Source organism: Entelurus aequoreus, linkage group LG09 (genome assembly GCF_033978785.1).
Source record: "Entelurus aequoreus isolate RoL-2023_Sb linkage group LG09, RoL_Eaeq_v1.1, whole genome shotgun sequence".
NCBI classification, from domain to species: domain Eukaryota; kingdom Metazoa; phylum Chordata; class Actinopteri; order Syngnathiformes; family Syngnathidae; genus Entelurus; species Entelurus aequoreus.
The window spans coordinates 15,191,503-15,215,592 of NC_084739.1; the positions used below are offsets into that span (position 1 = coordinate 15,191,503).

Genomic DNA, 24,090 nt, shown 5'->3' on the forward strand with positions numbered 1-24,090 from the left:
ACATACTACGAACATGTAAAAAATAATATTACAGTCAATTATTAGACAAGAACAAACACAATATGAGAGCAACATGGGGCATCCTCAATAGCATTATTAAAAATGGCACTAAGAGGGATTACCCCCAATACTTCTTAGTATATAGGATACTTAAAAAATAATAACAACATAAAGGAAGTAGTTGAAAGCTTCAATAATTACTTTGTAAATATTGGACCAAAATTGGAAGAAAGGATTCCAGACCCAGTTTCAATTGAGGACTATAATGATACCATAGAGAGAAATCCCAACTCCATGTTCCTCAATAATGTGGCGCAGGAGGAAATAGTTAAAATCGTGAAAAAATGCAAATCTAAGACTTCAACTGATTGTAATGGAATTGATATGGAAATGATAAAAAAAGATTATTGAACAGATTTCAGGACCATTAATGTATATCAGTAACCTATCATTTCAAACAGGTAAATTCCCAAACAAAATGAAAATAGCTAATTTTGCACCAATTTATAAGACTGGAGACAAACACCAATTTACAAATTATAGACCTGTTTCTTTACTTCCACAATTTTTTTAAATAATTGAAAAACTGTTCAATAATAGATTAGAGAGTTTCACAAACAAAAATGGAATACTCGCTGAGAACCAATATGGATACAGAGCTAATGTTTCAACTTCGATGGCTTTAATTGAAATTACAGTGTTGATGGATCTAACTAAAGCATTTGACACAATTAATCACAATATTTTAATTTAAAAAAACTAGAACGATATGGCATTAGAGGGTTGGTCTTAAACCGGATTAGAAATTATTTAGCGAACAGGAAACAATACGTGAAGCTAGGCGAACACATGTCTACAACGCTAAATATATCCTGTGGTGTACCTCAGCGATCAATACTAGGACCACAATTGTTTAATTTCTACATAAATGACATTTGTAAAGTTACAAAAGATTTAAAGTTAGTATTATTTGCGGATGATACAACAGCGTTTTGTTCAGGAGAGAACACACAAAAGCTAATACAAATAATAACAGAAGAAATTAACAAATTAAAAAGATGGTTTGACAAAAACAGACTCTTTGAATCTCAGTAAAACTAAAATAATGCTATTTGGTAACAGTAGAAGAGAAAGTCAAACACAAATACAAATAGACGGAATAGAAATTGAAAGAGTAAATGAAACCAAATTTCTAGGTATAATGATTGATGATAAATTGAACTGGAAATCTCATGTAAAAAATATACAACATAAAGTAGCAAGAAACACGTCAATAATAAATAAAGCAAAATATGTTCTACACCAAAAATCACTTCATATTCTCTACTGCTCGCTAGTGTTACCATATCGGAGTTATTGTGTAGAAATATGGGGAAATAACTACAAAAGTACACTTCATTCATTAACGGTGTTACAAAAAAGATCAGTTAGAATAATAAATGATGTTGGATATAGAGAACATACAAACCCTTATTTATTGAATCAAAAATACTGAAATTCCACGACATAGTGAATTTGCAAACAGCTAAAATTATACACAAAGCAAACTATAACCTGCTACCCAAGAATATACAACAATTCTTCTCAAAAAAAGAGGAGAAATATAATCTTAGAGAAAAATGTAATTTAAAACATTTGTACACACGTAAAACACTTAAGACCTTCAGTATACCAATATGTGGAATTAAATTATGGAATGGATTAAGCAAAGAAATCAAAGAATGTACTTATATGATCCACTTCAAGAAACTCTTCAAACTTAAAGTGTTTACAAAGTACAAAGAAGAAGAACCATTATAAACATTCTGAATTTATCTCACCCATCCATTAATTTTCAAGATAATCTTACTCATCTCACCATATGAAATATAACTTACTTCACTGAGTATTATTTATTTATTTTTATTGTGATTACTTATGGAGTATATTGTGAATAAATTGAGAACAGGAAGTGAACAAAAGTTTTAGCAACTGTTATGTAAAAGAAAAGGGGTAAGATTAAATAAACTCTGCTTCTTCCTAATCCTTTTCGAACATGTTGAATAGAGAAACTGGAAATTGTGATGTATCATGTTGTATGCATGCATATTCGAAATAAACTCAAAGTCAACTCAACTCACTTACCTTTATTACAGAGGACTGCATTGAGAAATTCCTCTGCTTGCTTCTCTAATCTGCTGACGGTGGTCTGATCATTCACCGGGAGAGGTTTGAGCGGATCTTGGAAACTCTCCTCGCTACTTAAGCCAATCAAGTGTTCCTGTGAAGTGGTAAAATGGTTTAGGCAGGGTGCAATACGCATATACTGTATGTTTGTTTTTTCAAAACACACGGAAAACAACAACATAACATACCTTTACTTTATCTCGTCGAAAACAACAGAACAAACAATTTTCATCAAATGACCAGTCAGATGATGATGCTACAGGCTCCAAATCTGTGGACGTAAAAAATCATGTCAAGCATTTATCAACAATAATAATAATAATGAAATGCCTAATGTAAGAGTCTTCAGAGTGAATGCCAATTACTAATGTGCTTCAGAATAAAGGTAATCATGAGAAGTTATTTCCCAAATGCTAATATACGAATTCCACTGTATTGCATTATTGCCTGTGTAAATACAATGGAAATACAGTACAATGTCCACTAATGTATCGCATAGATCATGCATTATGGAGATGTCTGAAGATATTTGACTTTTACATGGGCTTTGTGCTGTCGAAAGAACCAGCTTGGTCTGTCTCTTGAGCTGCCTTGTTAAGAAATGTGAACGTAGAAGGGGCACCACATGGTACAGTGAAGCCGTTATTGTGATAAAGACAACTGATTGCACTCAGTAAGTGTCATTGATTCATTCAGTTAGGTCTGTACAGTAAAATACTTACCCTTAAATATCTGTAATTCTTCTACCAGCTCTGAGCCAAACAGACCTTCAAGAATGCTCTCAAAACCTGAGGAGAGAGAGAAAAATATTCACTTAAATCGTATCGAAAAGCTTAAAAATATATTTGTATCTTGTACCTTTTGAAGCTCATAAATTACGTGAGTGTCGTCAAAAAGAAAATAGTCAGAAACTCCGCATGAAAAAAATGTCACATCCATCATTGTCTGTCTCATCTTGACAACACCTGTGTGCACCCTGATTCAGTTAAAATACACATTATCAGCTTTCACCCTGGGTTTTTACTTCAACAGTAACATGCCCTTCATCCTCCTGTTGCCAAGCAACTGAAGCAACTACAGAGTTGCAAAGCGACTGCATACTGTAACAGTGAAAAGAAATATAGAAGTGCCAGGTGGAATGATCAAAACATTCTCTCCAGTCTTGTGCAGCGCGCCAACTGATTAGAAATCACAACAGATCAAATTAGAGAAAAGAAAAACGGAATATAGTCACCATAGATTAAAAAGCATCAACGCCTTAAAAGTGAAGTATTCTGATCCTGCACCCTCATCACAGTTCGAAAGGGCTTTGGATTTCAGTGCATTAACACTATATGTATATGCAGTACGTAATGTATGCTGACTGCTGCAGGGGACAACATAACCACTTTAAAAACCACTACATGCATCAAATCATGCGCTAAAGAGGTCACATGGCGCATCTGTCCACTGAGCCGGATGTAAAATGTGTGCATTATTGTCTACAAGACAAACAATTCTCACAAAAAAGATATGAACTAACAAGAAATGTTCATTACATTCATCCAAAGATGTACTTACTGTAGATGTTCACAGATGATCCACTCGCTTTCCTAACTCAGTGAATTGGACCAAGCGCTGTCATGTGTTAAAAATGCCCTCTCGCTGCCTCCCAACAAATTCCCACCCACTTTTTTTTCATACAGCCAAACCGAGAAGGGGAGGGTGGGGGGTGGGTGGGGGGCTCTCGAAGTGGTGAAACACAGCCTTGCCTTTAGCTGCAGCACGAGTCTGTTTCTGGGTTACTGCACAGGACTCAGCTGAAACCATCCAATCCTACTTCTGAAATATTTCAGAGGCAGGGCGGGAAAGTAGGTCATCCACTTTCATTTGACAGAGCAGCACCATGACATCAAACTACTCTCCAAGAATTCAGTTTCGGGCATTTAAAAAACTGTGTCATTGAGTAATGCCATGACTCAAAGGCATTATTAACTATTTCCTACTGGCAGATGATGGAGTGCTGTATAGGCATTTGAGTGAAGAAAATAAACACTACATACATTTATCTTTAAAGCCAAACCATTTGGGAAGCGGAAACATGTATTTTTTTTAGGCCTTTACATGTGCAGAGTATAAAATATTAATGTTGTGTTCAGCTGTTCTGCAAGCTTTACCAAGTAAAATATAAAGCAATGGCCAGGGATGAAAAAAGCATGACAAACATACCCATTCTGCTGCCTCTGCTTGAGCATGGATAATTTGCAGGTGTTCATGTTTCATATTAATTTTAGAACAGGCCAGTCTGAAATGGAGCATTTACGCTAAAGGGAGAATTGGGATGGCTTTGAAGTATAATGAAAAAATTGCAGCTTGATATGAAATCAAGCACATATTCAGTGAAAGCATAAAACAAGTAAAAATCCCAAAACAGAATACATAGGACCTCAAAATATTTACAATTGATGACAACTATGAAAGAAACCCATGTCATCGAGTTAATTGGGTAATTATCATTATTCTCACCCCATGTCTTAATTGAATTAACACGATGTCATTAAACTTTATAAACCATAATTGTTCACCGTTAACACGCAAACCAACCCAAACCACCACGGCTTCTCACTTCCTTATTGATAGTTTGGTAGAAAAATGTTTACTCCTATTAGGTTTTCAAATAATTTCATATATACCTCAGGTAAATATGGTTTGGTAGCCCATCAAACAGTATGGAGTTGTAAACGCAAAAGTTGAAAAAACAGGAGCGAAAAGACCGTTTTTCAAGACCTATTAGGATTTAAACCATTCCTAACGGAGGTTGTTTTAATTAAAACAACAGAGGTAAACCCCCTCATAGAAACACAAATTAGCTGAATATATATAAAGCCATGTATACATTGACATGTAAATTAGGGATGTGTTGAGCTATCGGACACCAATCAGTATCAGACGATTTTCGGGAATTGCTAAATAATGCATTTTATTGTGGATCACAAACATCGATCCCCTCCGGCTGACACTATTTATTTTTAATACACCGGCTGACAAGCAGCTAGCAAATAATTATGTGTGCCCATTGCCCAACTGTCCATTCACAGTGTGGAGCCGCTCCTATAAGCTAATAATCACCTCCACTACAGAAAATAAACTGCATTTCCGGTATCTTAAGTATCATTATCAAGGCGGTACAAATTACATACAGAGGAAGAGAATAAGGAACTAGTTTAAATATTGTGTTGATATTGTTAAACTGTCATTAGCACTCACCATAAATACATTGAAAAATGTACAATTAATACATGTGATTGGTATCGGTATTGTTATCAGCCGATCCCACGCATGAATGATCGGTTTCTGAATTAGCAGCACAACACTCTCAATGGAACATGCCTTGTATATACATCTAAAAGGATAGCAAATGTGTAAAACTTTGGTCAAAAAGCAATGCGATTACCAGTTTCCAGGTCGCGTTAATGGTGCTTATGTCTGATCAAGGTGAACACTGACCAATCGGCCTTTTACTTGTCCTGACCTACATTTTTAATACCCCATTGAACCCAACAGTAACATGGGTTAAATCCAGATTTTGGTGAGCTAGCATTGCAGCCGTGAAGGCAAATTAATGTAATCAAACAGTGACTACAGACTCGTGAATATAATTTAACCTGGTTAAATAAAATGGCGAAACAGAATAAGGAAGGACCTTTAAAGAGATGGAACAACACAGCCTGTAGAATCTATTCAAACTGTGACAACTTGCCCCACAGCAGCACTACAGCTATAAACATCTAACTGTAGATCATACAACACATCACAATCCTGCAGCTCAGCTTGTTTACACTCGACAAGAAAGCTAGCGGTGCACCCTTAGAAGTGGGTTAGCCACACAACAGTGTCAGAGTCAAGATGACGACCATTCGGTTTGTCTCAAAGCCAAGACACTCCATCCTTGTCAGTGAGCAGCCATATTTGTTTACAGAGGTCTTTACAAACAACATTAAAATAAATATGCCAAATTCATCTACATTTTGGATGTTGCTGCTATCATTCCACTAAGACACGCTGGATATAAACGGGGTATATTTATCCAATTGTCAAACTCTAGCAAGGAAGTTATCTTGCTTCAATAAATATTTACAAGTAGGGGTTAGTCGACGTCCAAAAAAATCGCTAATAAAATTTGTTGCCGACAAATATAATTGTCGATAATAGTTTGTGCCATCGTCACTCGTTTTTCCAAGCGGACACAGACATACGCGAGCCAGAGCGCCCAGTAGACGTGGCCCGGGAAAAAATTAAAGTATGGGAACAATTTACCCTAGAAATGTCAACGACACGAATAACTTGCTCAGTTCGCAAAGCAGACCTTGCTTTTCATGACATGTCTGAAAAAACAATTTAAAGCGGTGGTGTGTTGGTTCGCTTGTCTGAAGCAAACTGGGTTAAACCAAGGGAGTAGCTAGAGAAATGTATAATTTTATTTTAGATAATTTGTATTCCATTTTTTGACGTAATAGAATAAACTATATCACCTTAGCCGAAGACAGTCAGCTATACAGGCTATATAACCTGTGTGCATGTTTCTACGATCTAGTTATTTTAGCAGCGTGTTTGAGTTTAAAATAGAAATTGTTACCATTTGCCGGATACATTTTACATATAACAAGGGGTACAAGAAAAGCAAGAAAAACTTCTGCACAGTAGACAAACTGCACTTTTTTGAGAAAGCTAGACAACTTTGGTGCTGTTTTGTTGTTTGTTTGTATTGCTGCTATTTTAAGTGTCCTTTGTTTATTTTTAATGTATACTTTAAACGGACAAATGTTTATCAGTTATTTTTATTTTTGTAGAAGTCTAATGAGCAGCACATTTCCAGCACATTAATTATAAATAAAGAAGTCACTATTGTTGTCTTTGTTAGTTAACGCATGCCTAAAAATACCTCAAACTGAATTTAAAGGCCGATGGCTACTAAAAAAAACACTGAATAGGTGTACGCTTAATAATCTGACTAATCGTTAAGATAGTCAATTAGTTGCAACCAAATTCAATTCAATTCAATTCAAAGTGACTCTCTGGGCAAGCATTTAAAAAAAGCACACTTCCTTCTCAAACAAAACAGGGCAGTTAATTCATAATGTGACATTTTAGAGAAAACAAACAGCCTGTTTCTAAAATTATTTTATAAAAGGATTTAATCTAAATTCACAAACTTTTCAAACAAACTTATGCACAAAGCTTGCTCCCAGATAATAAACAAAATCACTTTTTCAACAAGAAAGACGACAAGGGGAAAATCTAATTTAAAACACTGATATGTCAGCACAACACTAAAAACTTTTAGCATATCAATATGCGGAGTAAAAGGATCCTTGTGGTGGTTGCCAGCTTTTGCGGCTAAAGTATGTCCGGACACAGTGCGGCGCGGTTTTGAAGTTGCCAGTCATCTCCTCTTATCAATGAGACTGCATACACTGCATCTTACTCTTGGCAAAATTCTAATTTGTATAATGTTATTCTTTTAAGAGCAGATATAAATTGTACTTTTTATGGAATCATTTTCAGTAAATTAAATTAAGAGCTTCCCTTGGGAAGCAATACTTTGGCTTGAATAGAATACGTTTAACAAAAATGTAGCATTGCACATTTTGCATGCAAATTATCTCCAACATTGAGGTGAATAAAATGCAAACTTCAAACTTCTGTCTTGAATAACATAAAATTGTCGCATTGAACATTGTATCCAAATAAATAATGAAGTAAAACATTGAGAGGACTATAGTTTGTTTCTGTAAGTGGATAAAGTAAACACAGCCTGGGCAGGACATAAAAAAAAAAAAAAAGTAAACACAGCCTTTTTCATTCACACATCTTGGGGGTGTGCAAAGCGACTGCTTTAGTGATTGCTCTAGGCATTGTGCTTCTTTCTCATCGTACATGGCATCATCATACATACTTGGTGTAAATGATTTCACCATAGTAAAGTGACTTTTAGCCCTGTAGTTTTGTTTATTGTTGCGTCTTGTTCGCCTCGTAAAGAGTTGCATTTCCCGCACTCGGCTGCTGGCTTCGGTTTCACATGCTGGAATAAGTTAGTTGTGCTGATACCTTTTTGAAACAAACTTTGCAGTCACTTGTTCCACGCCTGTTGCCGTAAAACCAAAGTACTGACAACACTTTTTTTTTCTTGGGAACAAATGTCTCGCTCTCGTTAGCGTTAATATTAGCCATGTTTTGCTATGAGTGCAAAACATGGCCAATGAACTTGAAACAAGAAAAAAATGGTTCTAACATTATTTTAACAGATAATGTTAAAATAATGTTAGATAATGGTTCTCTCATGGTTAGTTAGAACCAAACCTAGGACTAACGTTTAGAGAACATTAACGCTAATGCCACATTTTACAACAGTCGGTTTTACTTTATTTTGATTTTAAAAAATTGATACATATTATTTACAATCACAAGTGTCTAAAAGGGCTTCACAAGCTCACAACGACATCCCCTGATCTAAACCCACATATGGGCAAGGAAAAACTCAAAAGGCCCCAGCTGGGGAAAAAGAAGAAACCTTGAGTGATCGGCACTAACGCATGTCGAGTGGGTATAATTATATGAATTTGAATTAAATTAAATAGATATTGTGGGAGTCCAGTCCATTGGGAAGCAAAGAGATAGTCATAGGACTCAGCGAGGTCAGTTACAAATACGTAAATAATTGATATTTGGACATTTGTCCATCGATTCGGAATCCCCCACGTTCCAATAATGATGCCTTGGAGAATTTATAATTTTTCCCACCTCTAGTTTCCACGTACGTCAACAGCCAAAGAATAACATTTTGTAACCTGTAACTCATTTTGAAATAGTTCTAATGTGATTTTTAAGACAAATAATATTAGCGATATATAGTGTTATTGCAAGAAGTTTCAGCTTATATCATAATATGGATTTTAGGCCATATCTCTTTACTTGGGATGTTAATTAAGCTAATATTTATTAGACAGGGCAAAAACCTGTCAAAAGATTAGTTGTTAGAAAATTACTCTTCAGTGACTGTACTAAATTATACCATTATCATTGCTAACTGTATTACTTTATTTTTTTCATACACATACTGTTTCTAAATGTTAGAAACGCAGATAATTCAGTGCCTTGAATAAATGTGTCCATGTTTCCCCCCCCCCAAAAGTATAGCAGCGTTGAACATTTTTAAGTTATGCTAATCATGTCCAAAAACGGAGTTCTTATCATGCTATGGATTGCTCCGTTCTTCCCCATGTATGACCCACCCTTCTGCTCATGCTGCTGAGGGCGTACAGTGCTGCATCAACCCCCACTCAGCCCATCCCCCACTGTAACTACTGTACACATACAGTACAACAACTCATGCTTGCAGAACAGGAGCTCCCTCTGCTCAAATCAGCGTCGAGCCAAAATAGACCACTGCTAAATCTGCCATCTTTCCTCCCAAAACGCTTGGACAGCAATGATGCTTTTAATAATTTAAGACTGTATGGCGTCATGTTTTATAAATGCTGCACTATTCAGATGTTAGTGTTAATTTTGCATGTCAGTGAGGTAACCGAGCAACATTCCTTTACAGTAGAGATAAAAAGGAGGATGATGAGGGATAGGACATTTGTATGAATGGGCTGAGCAACAAAGCATGAATATTTTTTTCAATCTCAAAGAGATCGACCCTAATACTTAACCGTCATGCAAGCTTTAATAATACACAGGTATAAGAAAGGTTACCCATTCTGTCCATAGAAAATACTGTACTGTCTAAAAAACAGGCAAGGAGCAGACAGTTTTGAGCAGAGAAAAAAAAAAATGGAGCATTGTTACTTAAGATGATGTGATTCAGCTTGACATTGAAATGGTGCAATGCTCCACAAACTTGAAACGACAAAAAAACATGATTTAGGTCAAATATAATATACCATTGTGAAAGGAACAACCTTATAAGATTGTTAATGGTGTTTTCTGATAAATATTAACATGGGGTGGTGGGGGATATGAAGGCCAAAAGCCCATTAGGAGGAGTCTACTGGACCATAAAAAAGTAAGTAAGTTTAAATGATAAATAATGCAATCTGCCTTAGGTCAAAATTTGCTTTTTGGTATTTGTGCGGCAAAACTTTAACCCTGTGCACCCGCTAGCCAAAAAGCATCATTCCAAACATTCTTAAAATGTCAAGCAATGGCATTTCAAAACACATTTTTCCAGATCCAAAGAGAGGTAGTACATGTTGAGGCATACCATTTGCATCATGGGAAACCTGAATGCATGTGAAAGCAAACATGCAAACAACTAATGCTACTGTTTTATAGTACAATTGCCCTTGTCCTGGGGTCTGTAGTTTTACTGCACACAATAAATACACTAAGACAAAATATCCATTTGAGTACGAGTAGGGTGGTGGCGGTGGCCTCTCCACCAAAAAGCCAAACAAAAGTATGTCCTTGTTATCATGGACAGAATAAGCCTTTCTACAAGCAAGCAGGCTGGTGTATTTGTCATGTACTCTGGAGCTTCACAATTGCAGCCCAAACACAAGGAGTGTTTGTCAATCATAAAGGGAGGGAGTGACGAGTGACAAAAAAAACTATTATGTCCCCTTTTGTGGATGGTGAGCACACAGCCAACAAAGTAGTGTTGGGATTGTTCGGGATCATTACATAGTGAGAAGTCACCTGGTACGCAAGTTTTCATTCAGTCTACAAAAAGCTGGTTTAAAAAAAAAACTACGACCAAAATGATAGTTTTTTTCAGGTTTTAGTTTAAAAACAGTCTGGCATAAAAATGGTCCCTGACCTACAATGAGTTCCATATAGGCAAATGCTTTGGATCTCTACCATCAGTGTTGAGTGTCCAAACATGTTCAAGTGCCGCAGACAATGAATTGTAAAAAAGTGCAGGCCACGTTGATATTCTTCTTTTTTTTATTTTTATTAAAAACCCCGAAAAAGCATAAAAAAATAAATACTAAATAATATATTTTAATTAGTATGCCACCTTAGTATATAATAAAACATTTAAACAAATTGTAACCTTTTAGATTATATTTGTTTAGTATGGCCAATGTTTCAGAATACTTTGTCATGTTGCTTAGCAGGCTGTTGAATTTCATTTATAAAATAAGCCGTACGCCAATAACAATTAAGTTATGGCTCGCAGATGCCCCCCGGGATGGACACTGGACAACAGAACACTGGACTAGTGATGTAATGATAATAACATTTCATTGGGGACGGCCTGGCTCGAGTAATAGAACTTGAGGTTACAGGTTCGATTGCAACTTCTACCATCCGAGTTACGTCCGTTGTGTCCTTGGGCAAGACACTTCACTCTTGCTATTGATGGGTCGTGGTTAGGGCCTTGCATGGCAGCTCCCGCCATCAGTGTGTGAATGTGTGTATGAATGGGTGAATATGGAAATGGTGTCAAAGTGCTTTGAGTACCTTGAAGGTAGAAAAGTGCAATACAGGTATAATCCATTTACTGTTTATCACGATTATTGTTACCAAAATTATAACGGTTACTATTGTCACGGTAGAGTTAAATGTGACCAAAAAGTCATGATACACAATTATAACAAAGCTGTATTTTAAAAAGTGTTATATAATAAATAAATAGTCATACAATATAATTTCTTGGCAGAAGAAATATGCTATTTAATAATATTGTTCTGGCTACTTAAAAGCCATATTAATTGTATTTGCATATTCAATATGTTGATCTGCCATTTTAATTTGTAATAGTTTTAGTGTTTTTTGGAAGAAACAAAAACTTTGGGCACCTCATGTTCGGTTTATATAATGTCACGCAAGCTCACTTCCTGCTGTCAAATTGCTTCAAGTATAGATTGACCTCTCTTTTCTAAGAGAGCACAGCCAGTAGGTTCAATGTGCACAATTGAATATCTTAGTTGCTCGGATAACTGGGATGCAATGGTATAGGGCAGGGCTATTCAACTACATAATGAAGAAGGCCGCAGTTTCAAGAGTCCAAGGGCACATCGAAATGTGGATGTTTCGTCAAAAAGTGCCTCCGCAGGTTATATTTCTTCAAGACTGTGTTTACTTAATTGCAAAGTAAACACATCGGCTTTCATACTGCACTGTCAATAAATGTATTATTCTGCTCTCGCTACTCGTTTCCAGCATGAGCAGCCAGTTAATAGTATGAAGAAAATAAACTCCAGTTTTTGTTGAGGATTGATGTTCCTTCTTTTAAATTATTTTCTTTCATAAGTTTTATTTCTTTACACTTCTTCCTCTATTAAGGTTTATAAGACTGAAAGTATAAACATAACAATAGTATGACATCCATAGTGTATTTGACATAAATAAAATAGAAGGCTTAGTGTTAACATACTCACAAAATAAACGACAAATGTTTACACATGTAGAAATTACACATCATTCACACACCATACATTGTATGTGACTTATTACTATTAGCGTTGTCGCACTCTACTGGTCAAATTTAGCACTACATGTATTAAACGAGGTTTGATCGTTACTCTCAAGACAAAAAAACAACACAACCACGAATACAAAAGACATCACAAAGTCAGCAATTTCAATACAAAAACTAAATATGTAGGCACAAATGATATCTACCGTATTTTTCGGAGTATAAGTCGCTCCGGAGTATAAGTCGCACTGGCCGAAAAGGCATAATAAAGAAGGAAAAAAACATATATAAGTCGCACTGGAGTATAAGTCGCATTTTTGGGGGAAATGTATTTGATAAAACCCAACACCAAGAATAGACATTTGAAAGGCAATTTAAAATAAATAAAGAATAGTGAACAACAGGCTGAATAAGTGTACGTTATATGACGCATAAATAACCAACTGAGAACGTGCCTGGTATGTTAACGTAACATATTATGGTAAGAGTCATTCAAATAACTATAACATATAGAACATGCTATACGTTTACCAAACAATCTGTCACTCCTAATCGCTAAATCCGATTAAATCTTATACGTGTAGTCTCTTACGTGAAGGAGCTAAATAATATTATTTGATATTTTACGGTAATGTGTTAATTTCACACATAAGTCGCTCCTGAGTATAAGTCGCACCCCCGGCCAAACTATGAAAAAAAACTGCGACTTATAGTCTGAAAAATACGGTACTCACAAATGTTTGACCAAGTTTCGAGATGAAGCTTACACACTGCGATTTCTACCATTGTTGCTGCTTGTCTGGATCAATGTGTCTGTCGCTTAAAATGTCCGCCAGAAAACAATACATGATCAACCCGAGTTTTAATGGTTTCATCAAGCCTATTTGGGTGATGTTTGGCAGGCCAAATGAAAAGCCTTGACGGGTTGGATGTGGCCCACGGGCCGCCAGTTGAAAAGGCCTGGTATAGGGCTTGAAAGTGTAGTATACACAATGCATTGTGGGTCTTGCTGGCCTCAGAATAGCTTATTTACATGGTTGAATGCAAGACTCCATTAAAGTTGTGTTCTTTTCTTTAAGAAGTTCATAACATAGTGCGAACGGGCAGCATCATTAACTGCCACAATTGTCATGATCTCTTCAGGAAAAAAAACTGTTGAGATTTTTTACATTTCTAGTGTGAAGGCAAAGCCTGGTTAGTGAGCTAATAAAGAGACGGCAAACGGCCTGGATAGCAGCCGTGAGATTATTAAACATCACTTTTAATGCCATCGCCTGGTACATGTTGGTGTATTCACGGCATTTTCAGACCTGTAAGTTTGAATCAAAGCATGTTTGATTCAGTTTTACACGTTGCATTAAGATGACTGTTTGCCAAGCTCAAAGCTGGCTGCGGGCGACAAACAGCATACAGTATTTTGGAGAAAAGCATTTTGTCTTTTCATTTTTATTAACGGGTTAGCACAAAAATGAATGAGTATTATTTGCGGACAAGTAGCACAATATATTTAAAAGTCATAATGGGCTGTTTTTTAAAGCCCCACTTAAGAACTTTAATTGCGGTAGTGTTTTGCCAGAAGGAAGACTACATTTCCCATGAGGACTTGCGCATTTAGCGTCAAACTGACGCCCATTGGACTTGCTCATATGGATCAATTCCATCAATTTTACTTATTTTTCGAGGTAGCTAGCCTTAGGGTACAGTTTGTTGTAGTACAGTCCCTTGATTTTTTTTTTTACAATCCATTTTAATCTAGTTTGTTGCTCTCTCTCTGTACAGTGCAGGCATGTAAACAAAATCTTTAGCAAGAAAGGCTACCCATGCCCTACATTGCATTGCAAAAATACGGGCCTTTTTGGGCCCTATAGTAGACACTGCGGTATTGCAGTTTCAAAGTCCTCACAATAATTCCGTGACGTGCAAATGTATCAAAAGAAAACTTAGTGAGGGTAGTTTTTTCTAGCACTTTTGCATTAGTCGGTCTGAAAATAAAACTACAGCTCCCAAAATCCTCGGCACAACACGGGACCGGCAAGCGTGGGACGCTGTAAAGGGGAGAAAAAGAGGAAACATGCGGGAGAAGTGTGTTCGCAGTAGATAGATGGATATAGTACTTTATTGATTCCTTCAGGAAAATTAGGTAAGAGAAATAGTTTTCTTAAATTTTAATGTTTTACACTTGTTGAACTAGATGTGTACATTGTCAGTTTAAAGACACTCAACAGTAAGTTTTTTTTTTTCAAATATTTGCTTGAACCAGTGGATGTTCCCACACAATTGTTTGCACTTAAAAATACTTCTTAGTAAAAATGAATATGATTAGAACGTTTGAGCGTTTGTGTTCAATTACAGTAGGTGTGTTTATCCTAAACATTGCTGCCACTTTATTTTAAACACTATGGCCTTTTTACCATTTTTTTAACAATATCACAATAATAACGTACCGTGGCCTTAAAGGGGGACTACACTTTTTGGGGGAATTTTGCCTACTGTTCATAATCATTATAAAAGACATGGCGACGGATGCATTTTTTTTCTTTAAAACTTTTTTTAAATTCTAATTCATAAGTAGACGTAAATAAAAGTCTGCTTACAACGGAGCCAATGGGAGGTCCTTTATTCCGTATCTACACTCATAAAACCCAATAAATAACCATCCAAAAAAGCACCTACAATACTTAGTTTACATTTCTTGACTTGAATACTAACCAAGTATTAGTAACATTCCTTTTCATCTAATTTAACAAGATTCTATCAGTCGGCATCCTAATGACACTAAACATTGCACAGTAAGTGATGTTTTATTATGTTTGTTGGCTCTCATTAAGTTTGCAGTGAGCAAAAATCAGTTGTGAAGACAAAAAAACAAACGTGATGTGTTTTGGAAATTGCCGTAATGTTTAAAATTATTAACATATGTATATATTAAATATTACTATAAATGTGCCTGTTACTATATTACATACGTATATACTGTACTTACATCATGTATATAAAACCTAAATGGAGGTGTTTGGATGTTTTTTTAAAAGGGCTTTATAGGCAGAATCGAACGGCTCCCATAGGCTCCATTGTAAGCTGACTTTTGATTTCATTTATTTAATATTTAAAATGTTGAATTATCCGAAGAGCTTTGCACGAGTCAGCCATTGTAGTCCGACGTAGTCAACATGTTCCTTCTTTATCTCTAGCCTCTTGTTGGGGGGCAGACTGGCTCGTACATGCACATACCTCCTCCGCTGTTGCCATTTCTAATACAAATTAGCGTATAGTTCGAACTTATATTTGTCAGTAGACTCTGTAAGAAAGCGCTAAAAACTACAACAAGGCTGATGGGGAAAAGAATCAGTTGAAGTGCAGGCACATAAATAAGACCACCCACAAAACAAACGGTGCATCTTGAAGAAACGGTCAGAAAGCTACTTGAAGATGGTCTGCAAAACATAATCTATGCAAAATTTTGACCATTCTGTCCATTACATGTTATGTAGATCACAAGGAAGTGTTTTAAATTTAGAAAACACATCATAATATGATCAATTTAATCGGGGAAAGAGGTTAATGTCTCTTGTATTTATGTTAGCATTTAAACTAGCAAGCGTTAGCTTATCTCTCTGTTAAATGAGCAGTGTCCCCAGTCCACGACTTTGTCAAAGGTTTATCTATAATGGTTTTACGATAATTTAATTTAAAACGGTAATACTAAATGGGGGAAGTTTTACTTTGGTTTATCATGATATTGTTTATCATTACATAGTGTAGATCAACTAATATAAGCGTAAATATGTTGAAAATACTGTAATTCTAATCTTTGGATGACTTGACGTAGGTTCTTCTGACAGTCACATGTCCTAGACTGACCGCTATACTCTGCTATTGGGTTCACGGTCCAAAATAATAAAAAACAATAACATTCTTAAATGAAAATGTCTTCTTTGAGCTATTTATTAATAACCACTTGACCTCTAGAGTCAAAAAGCTGGTTCGCATTAATAAAATATGGCTTCTGTGTTTCGACAAGCACAATGCATAGTGGCCACTTTACATGAGATTGATGTACTGTGACATTTTGGGATCAGAGCCATCACAAGACATCGGAGTGAAAAAATGTTTACCACTGTGGCTTAAGTAGGGGTTTAAAGCCCTTATTTTTAAATAGCCAAATATGTGAGGTTACCAATTGCAATGAATTCAGTGACGATGTTTCCTTCAGTAGAGATAAACAAAGATGCATTGTGTAGTATTGGGCATTGGAATTGTTGACCACTGAATCATGGGACGGATTATTTAAACCTCAAGTCCACACTGGATGTTGCTATGTCTAAAAGGAATACAAACTGTACTTTCATGAAGATTTTGGATTAAACATATATAAGTTTGCACTAGAGGATGCATTTAGGGCATATACAGTATAATTCCTATAAATCAATAGGTGGAAGACAAAGTTATAAATTTCTGTCATTTAACGTTATACTCACAAGTTGTTCGCAGCTGTATTAGCTTGGACTTGCACTACTATTTAGGTTGATTGTTACATTATTACAATATACACAACAACACATTCATGTTAAGTTGCCAGATGAGATCTCCTGGCACACAATCTACGGTTAACAGAGAATGGTCCAAAGAAAAGAAAAAAGCCAGCATGCTGCAGTTTCCTGAGAGAAAATGTTGATGTCAAAGGCCAGAGGAAAATGACCAGACTAATTTAAGCTGATGGAAATAAAAGCACAAAATCCATTACCCTTATCTGCTAAAAACACCACCAATAATAAATAAAGAGTAACATTTTGTACATCCTCTCTCCAAAATTGGACACCAAACGATTTGAAAAACCTTAATGCTGCCACATTCGGATAGTTGGGGAACAATGAGAAATAAACTTCATCAAGGCATAAATCCCCCCAGCCTTGTGTTAACAATTTAGGTAAGTGGCAGGGTAAAGTATATTTCTAAGCATCACAACAAATCACATCAGATTGTTCTATTTTATTATTGGCCGTAATATTGGTTGCAAGCATGTAAACAGGAAGAAGGTTTAGCCTACAAACTGTAGAGTGAAATTAACAATTACATGTTATACATGGTGAAAAGAAAACCCAAAACCGAAGATGTGCTCGGTAGGCCACTGGTTTAATCTGTTTATTACCTGTAGTTATATCATGTTTATGGTCAAACCTGATTGGATTGAGGTGGAAAGGCTTTATTGCCACAATCGAATCACGTCAGAATAATGAGATGTCTACATGAAATACAGATATTCCCAAAGTTGTATAATCATTACAAAAATAGTCAGTCCACAAGATCATCTGTACCATTGCAAATAAGTTTTTCTGAATGGCTCGCCGCGTTTTTCAACTGATTTTGATTATTTGTCAGATTGAACATAAGCAACACAGTATGTGCATGTTTTGGCAAAGCATTTTGTCTGGAGTTCGGAAGTAGAACTGTTCATGACCAATGGGGTGCTCAAAAAGGTTCAAGATGTCTTCTTATTTATATACTTTTTTAAATTTCTTATAGTCGGATATTAGATGGAATTTTCACCTCACATGTTTACGATTGTAATCTTTAGAAGGGTCACCTGTCCACTGTGACGTGTTGCTTATCAGCTGTTCTCATAGGCGGGTCAACCAGGAAGACCTGTCAAGTCTACCTCTCCACCCAATAGTAGACAGTATAGGTTCCATTAAATGTAATTTATCAAAAGCGCTTGTTGAAATAATAAAACCCCTCCGTGGCCTCACAGAATTAAAAACAACTCGCACGAGATCTTAACGCAATACGATTGGAACCAGATAAAATGTTTATTTCACACTACGTCATTTCATGGTTCATCCAAACCCCAGTCGATGTCACACTGCACATCGACAATAAACGCATTACAAAAGACAGGACTCTAAAAGCAATAACCAACCTCACACCTGAAGACATACACAGAAATACTCAATTTTGTGGCAAAATCCACATACGTTCAATACAAAGGAATAGTATACAAACAAAAAGAGGGATTCACAAGGGGAGACCCCTTATGAGCAATAATGAACCATTTCTTCAAGAAAGACCTGGAAACTACTGCTGTTATCAACACAGCACCAATACACTGCAGACCCACCTTCTGGAGAAGATACGTGGATGCCATTCTGGAGAATATAAAAATGGGACACACACAGGATCTGACAGACCTCCTCAAGATAAGGTTGAAACTTTAAATTCACACATGAAGAGGAAATAAACGGAACAATAACTTTTCTGGACATGAAAATCCACCGCAAAAAATGACGGCAGTCAAAACATTACTGTTCACAAAAACCGACACTCACCGACCAATATCTACTTTGGACTTCCGAAATCCTGCAACACACAAACTGTCAGTCGTGAGGACACTATTAACGGGCCAACATCATAACAGAAGAAGAAGAGAGACAAAAGGAAGAGAAACATTAAAAATGCTTTCAAAAACTGCCAATATCTGACCTGAGCCAACAAAAAAGGGGAACAAACAAAAAACAAAGAAAAGAGAACAAAGAAGAAAACCAAAGAAAAACCTGAAATAAAAAAGTAAGAGGCCATAACCTTACCATACATTAGGGGAATAACAAAACCAATACAGTGGGTAATGAAAAAACACAACACACTTAAAACTTCACACAAAAACAAGACCGTTACTTGTACATCCAAAGGACAAAACAAAACAAGACAAGAAATGCAATGTAATTTACGTAATCTTGTGTAAATCATGCAGAAAATCATACATCGGAGAAACAGGAAAGACATTCAACATGAGAAAGAAAGAACATCAGAAAGAATTTTTTTTTAAAAACAACTGGAAGGTTCACAATAAGCCTAAACGAAAATCTGAAAAGGAAATTCTAAAATCAGCCATATCAAATCATCATAATGGACTGGAACAACACCAATACCATTGGGACAGAAAGTACCAAATTCAAACGATGGATTAAGGAGGCAAATTAATTAAGTAAGCGGCCCAACAATTGGGATGAGGGAGCATTCAAGTTCTCACATACCTGGGACTCCCTCCACCATTAACCATCAAGCGGCAAGGTGGGGGAAGGGGGGGTCAACCAGGTAGACCTGACAGGTCTAGCTGGTTGGCCACGCCTATAAGAACATCTGATAGGCAACATTTCCCAGTAGTCAGGTCACCCTTCTGAAGAAAACTGCAGATGACAGTCGAAACATGTCAGGTAGAAATTACATCTAATGTATCAAAAATATTGTCTGACTACAAGACAATTCGAAAGGTAGATTGATGGAGTGTTAGGAGTGGTTTTAACTGTACAGGCAGGTGATCCAGTCCACCCTTGAACTCAACTACAGTGGCACCTCGGTTTCTGTACGCCCTACTTACTTTTTATAGGATTTGTTTTTTGATTAAAATGTTTGCCGAAATGTTGGCCCGCTTTGTGTATACCACTTCAGTTAGCATACGGCTAAACATTGCGCGTACCGGTCTATTCCGTTTGCCCAAACAAAGAATCGTATACGTTGACGACTCAGTCCTTGTACATTGCGTTTCACCACCGAACTCAAAACTCTAAACATTTTGCGCACTTGTTCCCAAAACACTACAATATAAACTTTCAGATAGGAAATATTGTTTGAAAACATTACAATAGCAAGTACTACAAACAATTACAGTAGTTTTATAAAATAATGTAATAATATTGTTTCGAATTTACCTTGGGGTGTGGACTTTTGTAGTTGTCTCCCAAGGGGCTGTTTCTCCGTTGTGTAAACAAAATCAAAATAATTGTTCTTTATGTTGCACACGGACGTATTTGAGTGGCGGACTGGAGAAGTCAGCGTTAACAAGTAATGTATAAGTCTGTGTACCAAACCATTTAGTTGAGAAATAAACAAAACCCGGCAAACACTTCATCTGCCGCTTCTCAATATTTGCATGGATAAATGTTCGTCGTTTGGACGTCTGTGGCTACATGCCACGCAGGCAGGCTGTGGCTTGTGTAAAGCGGACTGACACTCCGGCGGGGCTGACTCGGCAGATAGGCTGCTAACCGGTAGGACATGTCTTTCATGATTTGTTTCTCTGATTCCATTGTTCGCTTCTCCTTCTTCTCACCAACTTTCTCAGTTCCAGAGGTTATTGAGCAAGATTGTGTCGATCTAACGAGCACGTCAACTGTCCAATCAAAATGTATGTTGATGTCTTGTGCTAACAAAGCAGGTACAGCAACGTGAAAATGTAAACAGTTTAAATATATATCTTGGAAGTTGTCGCCGCTGTTTTCCCCAGATACGGTTAAAAATAAACTTCATAAACATTATGTAGATTTACCCGGTTACCATATTAGGTACACTTGCACACTCGCCGATTGATTAAGAGCTTCATAAAAAAAGGCTACTTTTAGAAGCATTTATGACACTGCATGTTGCATGTCAGTGTTATTATGCGCTTTCCAAGATTAGCTGAAAATAATACTTTATCCTACCTTTTATATTGTACTTTGCTCATATTCTAAAGCTCCTCCCCCTCTGGCTTCGAGCTTGACATAATGCCCAAATAAGTACGCCCACTTCGCTGTGACGTCACAACGTAGCCAGACTGCAAAACCCCACAAACAGGGGCACCCAAAACTGCAAGCAAGTTCACGCCAAAATGCATGAACCTTATGATTTGATGTTTTGGCAATGCTTAACACAAGTATCCAACATTGTAACAACATTCATAAGTCATAATCAGTCATAATAGGTTCCCTAAAAATGTTAATTCATCAATTTCCTACATCATTTGTATTATTTTGAAATGATTTGTGCATGTAAAACTACGATGTGTTGCAGAAAATGTATTTACTGTTAATATTTGAGGGTCTGTACTAGGGGTGTGGGAAAAAATCGATTCGAATTGCGATTCTCACGTTGTGCGATTCAGAATCGATTCTCATTTTTAAAAATCGATATTTTTATTCATTTATAAAAAAAATGTTTTTTTTTTAAATTAATCAATCCAACAAAACAATACACAGCAATACCATAACAATGCAATCCAATTCCAAAACCGACCCAGCAACACTCAGAACAGCAATAAAAAGAGCAATTGAGAGGAGACACAAACACGACACAGAACAAACCAAAAGTAGTGAAACAAAAATGAATATTATCAACAACATTATCAATATTAGTTACAATTTCAACATAGCAGTGATTAAAAATCCTTCACTGACATTATCATTAGACATTTATAAAAAAATTTAAAAAAAGAACAATTGTGTCACAGTGGCTTACACTTGCATTGCATCTCATAAGCTTGACAACACACTGTGTCCAAATTTTCACAAAGATAAAATAAGTCATATTTTTGGTTAATTTAATAGTTAAAACAAATTTACATTATTGCAATCAGTTGATAAAACATTGTCCTTTACAATTATAAAAGCTTTTTACAAAAATCTACTACTCTGCTTGCATGTCAGCAGACTGGGGTAGATCCTGCTGAAATCCTATGTATTGAATGAATAGAGAATCATTTTGAATCGGGAAAAAATCGTTTTTGAATCGAATCGTGACCCCAAGAATCGATATTGAATCGAATCGTGGGACACCCAAAGATTCACAGCCCTAGTCGATATACATTTCTGCCAGTGGGTCCTCGGACGGGCGGTAAATCTGACGCTACTTTTCTGAGGCTATGTCTACACTAAGCAGGATAACCCCTTAAACGAATAATTATTTAGCCTAAGCCGCGTTTCAGCCACACTAAACTATCGTTTAAGGTGCCCCTCCTCGGACAATTTTTTACACGTGTATTTCTTTAATTTCCGGCTCTTAGCTTTGTATGGACTTATTGATCGTTTACAAACTGAGTTCGGAGAGGAAAGACCGCGCCCCACACAGTAAGTGACGTCAGAAAGAACGCGCCACAGCCAGCTTCATAATAAAGCGGTTTCGTAACTTGGAGCTAACCACTGGAAATATGGAAGCGAGTCATCCAGACATGCCCGTGTTTCTCTTTCCGTCTGTACAGACGCTTGTGGAAATCACACATGAGAAAGCGATTGCAGCTATTTGGGATACAACACTTCTCAGACGGCAAGAGAACTTTCGAATGTCCAGATCAGCTGTGATTCTACTTTCCGAAAAAACTTTGTCCATTTGTCCAAGGAGAGTCAACGAGAATGCGGGCTCCCGTGAATGTGATAAAAAAGGTAGCGTGTGCTTTGTATTACCTGGCCGTCGAGGGAAGACTACGGAAAACGGCAAATGCTTTTGGACTGGCAAAGCAGACTGTATCAGTTATTGTCCGCCATTAAATAGACTCCCTTTTTAGACCAGTTGATCTGCCGTTTCTTTTCTTTTCTTTTCTACTCTGCTCCCAACCCGGGGTGGACCGCTAGCCTGTTCATCGGATGGGGACATCTCTACGCTGCTGACCCGTCTCCGCTCGGGATGGTTCCTGCTGGCCCCACCATGGACTGGACTTTCGCTGATGTGTTGGACTTTCACAATATTATGTCAGACCCACTCGACATCCATTGCTTTCGGTCTCCCCTAGAGGGGTGGGGGGTTACTCACATATACGGTCCTCTCCAAGGTTTCTCATAGTCATTCACATTGACGTCCCACTGGGGTGAGTTTTCCTTGCCCGTATGTGGGCTCTGTACCGAGGATGTCGTTGTGGCTTGTACAGCCCTTTGAGACACTTGTGATTTAGGGCTATATAAATAAACATTGATTGATTGATTGATTGATTGATGTATGTCGCGAACTCAACGTCTAGGTCCAGAGTATATAAACTCACCAAAAACAAATGGACAATGAAGGTGAAGGTGAAGGCACAAGAGTGAGGAGTGTCCTGACCAGATATCTAGATCCCGAGATTGATTGTTGTAAAAGGTTCTTTGTCAAATTGTGTACTTCAACGTGTCCATTAAAGATTTGATTAATTTATGATGGCTCAGGTGTGATTCACTACAATAAGGCCCCACAGCACACTGGATTCCAGTTAATTGAAATACCACAACACTGGATATTGTTCATATAGGTTAAATTTAAGAACTTGCACTCAAAGCAACACTGGAGGTGACTATGACGTCCGCATTTTCCGCGCATGCATACTAGGTCGCCGGCTAAGGATAACCTTAGCCGGCTTAGTGTAGAAGGGGCCTGAGCATGCGCGGTTTTTGCTTGGTGGCGAGAAAGAATTTGCCATAAATCCCACGCAGGTGCTCTGCATTGTCCGTGGGTGCTCGAGCCCCGAAGCACCCACGGGATCGGCACCTATGGTCTCTACTATATATTAATTGTATTTCCATCCATCAATCCATTTTCTACCGCTTAGGGAAAAAAAAAATCAGCCTTCATTAGACCTTTTGGAACAGATTACTAACAAAAAATGTAGCTTCTTTTCCAGTGTGAAAGAACTCATACATTCTCTAATTCTTAATTTTTCTCAAGTGGAACCTTCACATGTATCCACAATGTGTGCACGCTTGTAAAGTTTGCTTCCGACATGATTACCACTATATAGTCCATGCAAC

General features: G+C 37.0%; 1 protein-coding gene across 4 annotated transcripts in view; it reads right to left on the bottom strand.

Moving 5' to 3' along the window:
* Positions 1-24,090, bottom strand: part of wu:fc17b08 (ligand-dependent corepressor) — a 41,163-nt gene that overhangs the window by 13,829 nt on the left and 3,244 nt on the right. For all 4 annotated transcript variants that reach the window (XM_062058158.1, XM_062058156.1, XM_062058157.1 and 1 more), the window contains exons 2-4: positions 2,889-2,954; positions 2,355-2,437; positions 2,125-2,260 (exon numbers count right to left, since the gene is read on the bottom strand). In XM_062058158.1, coding sequence (XP_061914142.1) covers positions 2,125-2,260; positions 2,355-2,437; positions 2,889-2,954 — 285 coding nt within the window. The remainder of the gene's footprint in view (positions 1-2,124; positions 2,261-2,354; positions 2,438-2,888; positions 2,955-24,090) is intronic.